General features: G+C 28.0%; 2 protein-coding genes across 8 annotated transcripts in view; one reads left to right on the plus strand and one right to left on the minus strand.

Annotated features, from left to right (window-relative positions):
• The window catches only part of LOC106684597 (hexokinase-1), a 38,144-nt gene extending 31,503 nt beyond the window's left edge, over positions 1 to 6,641 (plus strand). For 5 of the 6 annotated variants that reach the window (XM_014426763.2, XM_067051434.1, XM_067051433.1 and 2 more), the window contains 3 exons: positions 3,215 to 3,360; positions 6,196 to 6,332; positions 6,435 to 6,641. In XM_014426763.2, the coding sequence (XP_014282249.1) occupies positions 3,215 to 3,360; positions 6,196 to 6,332; positions 6,435 to 6,512 (361 nt within the window). In that variant the 3' untranslated portion in view covers positions 6,513 to 6,641. Of the gene's footprint in view, positions 1 to 3,214; positions 3,361 to 6,195; positions 6,333 to 6,434 lie in introns of those variants that run through there. The other variant, XM_067051435.1, reaches the window with a different exon arrangement.
• LOC106684574 (odorant receptor 46a) lies at positions 4,252 to 8,944 on the minus strand (the record flags this gene model as incomplete). Of its 2 annotated transcripts, XR_010844515.1 has the most annotated exon segments (4): positions 4,252 to 4,499; positions 7,114 to 7,219; positions 8,585 to 8,743; positions 8,831 to 8,944. XR_010844515.1 is itself a non-coding variant. In XM_014426728.3 (3 exon segments), coding segments are annotated over 3 exon segments (321 nt in total), but the record flags the coding sequence as incomplete, so codon positions are not given.
• Between the last annotated feature and the right edge of the window lie 448 nt (positions 8,945 to 9,392).

The following is a 9,392-nucleotide window of genomic DNA, read 5'->3' on the forward strand; positions in this document are numbered from 1 at the left end:
AGTGCCATGACTATTACATCCTTGATTGGTCAAGCTGTCTTCTACTTAAGTCATTATCCTTATAATAAAATTATATAATATTAATATAAAAACAGCAACAACTGACACATAAATTTTAGATAAATGGAATTAATCTTATGTCATTGTATCCTCGCCAGCTACAATAATCATTACAAGTTTGCAACAAAACAAATACTTTTTAAATGTTTGAATTTCTGCATTATACAAATATATTTCTGAACACAGTTTGTAGTAAGAGATGGTTCTCTTGGCATAAAATTAAAATATTCCCTCAAAAATATTCCCCAACATAGTTTGTAATATGAGATGATTTATTAGGCATAAAATCAAAACTACTATGGAAGAACTTACTCCAAACAAATCTAAAATTAGGAAATAAAACTCATGTTAGGGCCAGCAGTTACAGGTATCTTCTTACTACCAAATTTAATTTTAAAAAATCATTTCTTTATGATGAATGGAATATGGTCCGGATGCGGTCAAAAAAACTCAAATAGTAAATAGGTATATTATTTTTATTGAGCCAACGTTTCACCCCACGTTGCAGGGCTTTGTTGGGGCTAAAAAAGATTCATACACTTGACATGGTTACAAAAAAAAAAAAACATGAAATTTCATCATATACTCCTGTTATTTTCCATTTATGTTTTTTTTTTTTTTTGAAGCCCTGCAACGTGGGACGAAACATTGGCTTTTTTTTAATATTAATAGCTTCAACATTACGCAACGAATCTACACCATACTTTGTAGTGGTTTAAGTAAAGATAATAATAATAATAAGTAACAGTAAGATGTAGTGACATATATAGTTTTGAAACAAAAACTCTCACTGTGCTTCAATATTAGTACTATATCCAAACAACTGAGACTGATTGGCATATCAAATTGGTAAAATATTTTTTGGGAGTTAAAAAAAGTCCATTAATTCATTTAATTATATTAAACTCTCAATTTTCTATATAATATTTTTTTCGGGGATTTCATTATCTTTAAATATTCTCATGGCGATTTTTGAAATAAAATGCACGTAAACAGACCAAATGACATTTGGAAATGTGGTAAAAGATTTTTTAGTTGTGAAAATTAGTATTTAAAAAAAAAAAATAACCTCCAAGTAAATCGGTCTAGTAATTCATAAGTTCATTGTGGACAAATTTAGAAAAATATCCCTTGTAAATCAGTCCAGTAATAACAATGTTTACAGAGGACAAATATTCGACAACTCTCTTTCATATATATATATATTGTAATAATCAAAAAGTATTTAAAATAAAATAAAAAGAATTTTATTAGTTTTGACTAATTTCTTATATAAAAGATTTAGGGTTCAAATTAAAAACTTTAATATTTAACAGATAATAGAATTTTATAACATAAGAGACTTTTCTCAGGGCAGGTTTCCTGGCAATCAGAAACAGACGACACTTTACTAATTAATAACACTTAAACTTAATTAATAGATATTCTACAGGTACAATAAATTTCAGTTAGAAACAAAACTAACCAATTACACAATCTTCCTTTGATGATATATCTGTTAACATCCTCTTGTCCATGATGCTATCCAACTCCTCACAAATAGCTTCCAGTCCTTCCCGCTTTTCGCTGAACGGACGTCTTCTCCCCAAGCCAGCAAAATCAAGAGTCTCCATTTCCTCTCTTCTATCTTCAATGTTCACTGGTCGATCCAAAAAATAATCGATTGCAGCACAATCGCTCTGTTTCACTTGCTATAATCCACGATGTAAATAGTTTATTGATAATTGTTACTTTCTTCCATTTCTTCTTTGATTATTCCTTTTCCATAATTACTGCATAGGAACAACAAAACATGAAAAATTTCAATCCATGTTATCAAACACAAACAACTCAACGAACACTTTAGTAGGTCGCGCACCGCCATCTTTCTAATTTTGAACAGCGTATTTATTTTAGACAATGAAAACTGGTTAGCTTGCTTCTTGATCCAAAACAACAAATAAACAATACCGAAACTACATACATAAAATAAAAACATAACTAAAATCATTAATCTATCAATATCAACTATTCATTTAAAAAGAGCATATTACATTTCTCCTCATCTCCAAGTAAAAAAAAAATTATTTTGAACTCAAAATATTTTTTTTTTTATACATGAATTCTGAATCAATTTTATTCCTATCATTTAAATACACATTTGGTCAAAAACCGCCTCTGAGTTACAAACTGCTTACAAATACAAATACAATAATTACAATTCAATATATGAAAATGACTAACTTTGCCATATCATCGTTAATAATGGTCCCATTTTGGCAATTTTATTTTTCATGTATATACTACCTAAAATATAAATAGTTTTTAAAGAAAAACTCTTCCTGTGCCTCGTAATCTCTCTCTATATAAAGATGTCAAAATCTTTCATGAAATGCTAAAAACGAATGTCATCACATATATTGGATCACGTTATGTTAACAAATCATAATAAAAAAGTATACCAATATGTTTAATTTAACTAAATACATACATCAATTTTCAAAATGTTGAATAAATTCAGACGGAGTTACTAAACAAAGTGCGGTAAAAGATTTTTTAGGAGTGAAACAAAGCTGATCTTCGTTTTCAGGACCTCAAGAAACCCCTATATACGAATTTTCAGAAAAATTAGAAAATAAAATTTTTTAGTCCGAAATTTTCGCCCTACATCAGCCTAAAAATGGTATTTAGTACTTTGAGACAACCATGAAAACGAATATGGTTTTCCTTTTTCTGAAAAAAATTACCGAACTACTTTACTCCGAGCCTTACGTTTAATTCTGTTCATAAACTTTTTTCTACTCAAAAATCTCATGATTTCATCATCTTTAAACCTTCCCAAGGCGAAATGGAACATATAGCAAAAAGCCCCAGGTAAATCAGTCAAGTAATAACAAAGTCTATTGAGGACAAAGATTCAACAGCTCGCTTTATATATATATATTTATTTATATAATCTACTCAGTAGACAAACTTAACTGTGTTCTTTAGTATAAAAGTTTGCTATAATTTTTTGACTTAATGTACTTATTTGACACAAAATAAATACTTTATCAATATTATAACTAACAAACTCAGGTAGGAGTTTTTGATCAATTCATTTCTCTTTTCAGCTATGGCAGTAGCTTAGTTTGTTGTTTAGTTATTTGCTCATCCTTTTTAACGCATATTTCAGAGATAATATTAAGGATTCAACCAAAAATACAAGACGGATAATTGTGGATGAATTAGGAATACACTGGTGTTCAGACGACGACATTAGCACATTAAAATATATTTGTGAAATAGTATCCATCAGAATGGGCCTACTCACATCAATAGGTGATACAATTTAAAAAGATTAAAGGTTTTACAGTGTTATGTTTTTATGTATTTATTGGTTGAGTTGTTTTATATTTATTGCTTGTGTTTTTTTAAATAAATAATAATGTAATTTTATATACATACTTATCTATGTAATTATTGTAGATTTTTATTTACTTATTATTATTCTATCTGATGGGCGGGTTATGTGGCGAGGATGTGCAGCGATGACATCCCAAATAAGGTCCTATCCGAGGAGTTATATGGAAAGAGAAGAATGGGTAGGCCAAACATGAGATGGTTGGACACTATATCTACGGGATGCCCGGGTCCTTCTCAGAACCAACAAAACTCTGCAGAGGACTGCAGAGTTGCAGCAGCAGACAGGACGACCTGGGCCTTGTTTCATAATAAAGTACAAACTAATACTATTAGTCTTGTAGATTTATCTTAATTTAATTACACAGACTTGTACAATAGTAACTTGTACTTTAGTATTTATTAACTCCTGTAACATCACTAATAGTCATCCCTATCATGAAAAAAATAAGTATTAGTATTATTACCACTCTAGTTTCTACACTAGTACTATGAACTAATACCATTAGCTTTCATTATGAAACAGGGCCCTGGCAGAAGCAGGAGGCCCAGGCTCGGTGACGGGCTGTCATGCCAATCATGATGATATTATTATTATACTTAATCTGCTAACACTCTAATGATAACATAGATTTTAATTTCTATTTTATAACAAATGAAAAAAAATCACTGTCTTAAGAGGGAGAATGTATTTAATACAATTAGAAAAAAAAATTGAGGAACAATAACATTTTTAAAGCACTATAATAAAAAATCTGCTTTGTAGTTTAGAGATCTTTAAATTATACTAGGAAATTATTGAAAGTTTGAAGTAAGTGAATAGATTCAACAGGATACTGTATCTATAGCAACCCAATATAGTTTGCTGCACATTTTTTATAAAAAAGTTTCCCTTCTCTGTTACAATCAAGTGTTTCTATCTGATTTTCATATTACCTCACCATTTTAGTACAAATAATAAATTAATTATAAAATAAGAAGAGGGTCTGGTGTGCAGTCAAAAAGGAACAAAAAATAGCTAACAATTATTTATTTGCCGATGTTTCGCCCCATCAGAGCTAAAAAAGATACAAAAACATATAAAAATATTTTTACAATGTAGGATAATAAGATATAAAAAAGTAAACTAAGGCTGGGTTAAAAATTATGTAAATATTAGTGAAAAGAAAATTATATAAGAATGAACAAAAAGAAGAAATAAAAATAGTTATAATGATGAGAAGATAGTTGATGGTGTATAATATATATGAGAAGATAGTTGGGTGCGGTCAGAATATAACACAAATAAGTTGGAAGAACTTATTTAATAGTGCCAACATTTCGGCCAGAACTTCTAGCCTTCATCAGGGATAAGAATAAAGAACAAGATAGTAACCAATGAATACAAAAAAGGAAATATAAACAGAATGATATATAGTAAATAATTGTACAGGATGAAATTAATAAAAATTAACTGATATAAAGATAATTAAATAAGTAAGTAAAATATCATAATTAAGGAAATAAAAATTCAAAGTTGTATAATGAAAATAAATATGAATATTTTAATTTAGTTATAATCTAAAAATTAATAAAGATATGGAAAGAAAAAAAAATGAGAGAAAGAAAATACATGAAACTAAGGAAATATATAAGTATAATACTAGAATTAAGAAACAAAATATTAAGTTAAGTTAGATAAAAGAATTGAATAGAAAACATAACAATACATTACACAAACATAACAATTTCTATCTTGTTTTTTGTTCTTAGCCCCGATAAAGAATAGATATTCTGGCCGAAACTAAAGTTGGCACTATTAAATAATTTCTTTCAACTTATTTCTATTATATTCTCACCGCACCCCCAACCATCTTCTCCTCATAGAAATAATTATAGTATAAAATAGACAATAATAAGTATATAAACTTTTATAAGTTTAAGTTCAAAGCATTGTGCATTATTTACATCTATTAATGACATTATTTAATAAAAAGTCTTTGGTCCTCACTTTTGGCCATTAATAATAATTTTACAAAAAATTTTTGCTTCAAAACTATTAAAATATGACATATTAGAAGATCAAGGAATTTGGTTAATTTTCATTGAAAAGTTCTGAATCCATTATACTCTGCTTCATCAGAAAAAGATTAATTTGATTTTTTTTCCCTTACTGCTGAATGCACCTGGTTGAGGATTAGAATTAAAATGGCCTTCAATTAATTCCATTAGACTCCTTGACTTAAAAAGTTTTTTTATTTTTTAACATGATTCAAAGAGGGTTCCTCCTGTGGATTTTATTCTCAAACGGCAAATCAAATTTATTAAAAAATACAAATAATAAAATATATTCTTAAAACTTGAATTGTAGTTAATTATGTAGCTAATTAATTAACCTACATTAATAAATATTTATTATATGCTAATATATTATAAATATATACTTTAAAAGATTAAAATTATTGCAATATTTGGGATTGGAAACTACTAGTAGAGACACTTAGGAAGCATTGTCAGGGTAATTATTGTTTTGATTGAAAAGGTATTTTAATATTGTTTCATTTATTCTAAAATTTATCAAATTTTCTCAAAAAATTTGAGGTGACCCTAAATTTTAACCAGAATAGTACATCCAAAAAATTAATTAACAATTAAAATAAAATGACTGTATATAAAAAGTATATAATATAATAATTATTTAAAAGGCCTCAATTTATGGTAGATAATAATGCTCTTTGTATTTAATATTAACATTATATTAAAGGATTTTGACAGGTCTATCTGAAATTATAAAAAGGATGCAGCGAAAACGCATAACAGTGGCATGTGATGGATCTTTACACAAATACCATCCCCGCTTAAGCAACTATATCATAGACTTTACATCTGCTCTTATCAATTATAAAACTGAAGTAAGTACTTTCTCATTGGAAATGTTTCTATGACCATTATACAAATAAACCCATTTTATGTCTTTAATATTTATAAACTAAAAATTTCTTTCACATATTCAGATTAAATTGATTCCTGCTTATGATGGAAGTGGTGTAGGAGCTGCTCTGATCGCTGCAATCGCTTGCAAACAAAAATAAAAGCTGAAGAGTCCAACTTACTTTTACCAGAGTGCAAATATTCCCTATATGAATCTCATTGCTTTGATTTTTCAGTCTTGTTAATTGAATGTTAACCCTTAAAAACAAATATATTTATATTTTGTATAATTTATGATTTTTATTTCTTCACTACCAAAGGAAGGGAAAATTTGTATTCATGCACGATTTAAAAAAAAAAGTCCTCAGATTCTAAAACTTTGTAAACAGCCACTTTGGCTTGGCCCCAATTTTGTGGAAAGTTGAAGATAAGTGTATAATGGGTCTAATATTAATTTCATTAGATTATGTCAATAGCCTTCCGCTTACCCATAAGAAAATATTTTTTCTGGATACAGCTGTATTTAGAAAATTTGAAGTATAATTTCTGTCTCCTTTACTATTTCTTAATAGATAATAGAATAGAACATTGTGGTAGAATTATACTAACTTATCATTCAGAATGATTGTATTTAAAATAAAAATCTTGTCATTAGACATCTGTCTAATTTAAAAATGTTAAGTGACTTCGGGTATTAAAATTAACAATTTTTTCAGCATTAATATTTATTTTTGCAATGATAAAAATTATATAAGCAAACACCTAAATCTCCAAAGTTTGTATAATAAAGATTTTCTGGATGAATTGAAGCTACCATTCATTACATATTCAACATTACATTTCCCATCTGGTATGCACTAGATATAATCTGAAATAAAAAAACGGGTTAAAACCAATTAAAATGAAGTTATATAATTTGTTATTATAACTATTTGGTACATATTCATATGCTCAATCATTTTAGAAATATAGGTGCTAGACAAAATAGAATTATAAGCTTAACAGCCATAAAAACTTCTTAAAATAAAGCATATGTTATTAAAGTAAAGTAGAGAATGTTTAAGTAAAGTAGAGAATATTAAAGTAAAGTAGAGCATATTAAAGTAAAGTAGAGCATATTAAAGGAAAGTAGAGTGAATTAAAGTAAAGTAAAGTATACTAAATTAAAGTAGAGCATACTAAAGTAAAGTTAAACAATAGGGGAGAAAGGAAATAATAAAGATAACTAACTGCCTTTGATTTAATAAAAAAATTATAATGTCTTCCTTATTAAGTAAAATGAAATAAAATCTTTATAAACAAATAACTGAATATTTGAGATCAAAAGGAAATAAAAATTAATTTTATATAATCAAAAGAAAATGTTAAACTATGAAAGTATTTAAATTATATTGCCCATAAAATATAAATTAGAGTTACTAATTGAAGAGGCCCAGTCTTGGAAATAGCAACTTCTTTTTTGTAGACCAGCGGCCGTCCAAAGGTTCATTTCCTGCTGATATCAGTCTCATGAAGAATAAATAAGGCTTCCCATGGAAGAAACTTCACCAAGTACTTAATTGTCCTAAAAAAAGCAGGACTAGTGTGGAGTGGGAGAAGAGAACATTGTAGTGCCGGCTAAAATATATCCTACTCTTACATCTTTTTGATAAGAGCTATATGCTTACCACTAAAGTATATCCTACTTTTACATCTCTTTGATTAGGGGCACATGATCACTAAGGTTTAACCTACTCTGATATATTATAATCATTAAGTAGGTAGAGCAAACCTGGCACAGAATACTATAAAATATACCTAAAAGTGTATAATTTTTTTCGGCTCCTACAATGCATTAACTAGAACCCTTGGACACATGTATAATATTTTTGATGTAGTATCACTAAAAAAAGGTTTCATTAAAATCGGTGATCCCACATGCCAAGTCTTCACTTGTTAGATGTCTTTTATACTATATTATTTATACTTTTAGAAACTTCTTGTACTCCCTCTTCCTATCAAGAGGTTGTCTAATATCTCCCTATTCCTCTGGGAGCTACCTCTCCTCACTGAGGGTAGCTCTGTGAATTCTTATCATTAAATCTTAGTGTTACTTACAACTCCAGTTATTTGAAAACATGTTTATTTCTTGTTTTACTTGGCTTCAAGACAAAAAGAAATACTTACTTTTAAAGCTGTTTTCATTGAATATTTAGATGTTTAAAGAAATAAGATCAAAAGATTGTGAACTTACATTGCTGAAAGATTCTAATGATGAGCTAACATTGAGAAAAGATGTTTTAAATATTATAGGCTTCTTTGTGTTCAACATCATAATAGAAAGAACTAATTTCACTCTTTTATCAAAATTCCACCAAGGTGTGGACCAAAGACTTGTGAAAAGTTTACCACTCTGCAAAATAAACAATATTTTAAAACCATTAACATTTTTCTATTCATTCAAAATACTTTGGATATTTTATGATATGTGCCAATATACCTCATTTGATATTTCTTCACCATATAAACAAAACTGTAAAATAAACACAAGCTCAGTAAGTAGCATCATCAGGAAAGTGCCTACTCCCAAAAGCTCTTGATCTGTTAACTTACTCTGTAATTGATAAAAATGCATTTATAAGATGTCGTGAAAAATATATGTGTATGTGTATATAATATTTAGTGTGATTTTCATGTAATTAAATTAACAATAAACAATAGGAAAAAAATTAAAGATAGGATGAAATACAAGGCATAAAATAAACTTAATGAAAAAGAATGAGTATTGAATTTATGAATGTATAGTCTGTTTTAGTACATAAAAAGTTTAAATTAGGTTATGTTAAGATATGATAAGGTGGAAAGAAAGAATAATTGTTCGTGATGAAGATGATTATAGGAGTCTTAGAGTGTGAAAATTTTCAAGATGAAATAGGGAATTAAATTGAAAGAAATGATTAACTCTGTACTCCACAGCAGCTTAGTACAAAGAATCAAGATAGGGCAATAAGATTTGTTTTAAGAACAACTCAACTCTAAGAGCACTATAGAATCAAGATAGG

Source organism: Halyomorpha halys, unplaced genomic scaffold, assembly GCF_000696795.3.
Source record: "Halyomorpha halys isolate HHAL.00 unplaced genomic scaffold, Hhal_1.1 Scaffold594.1, whole genome shotgun sequence".
Taxonomy (NCBI): domain Eukaryota; kingdom Metazoa; phylum Arthropoda; class Insecta; order Hemiptera; family Pentatomidae; genus Halyomorpha; species Halyomorpha halys.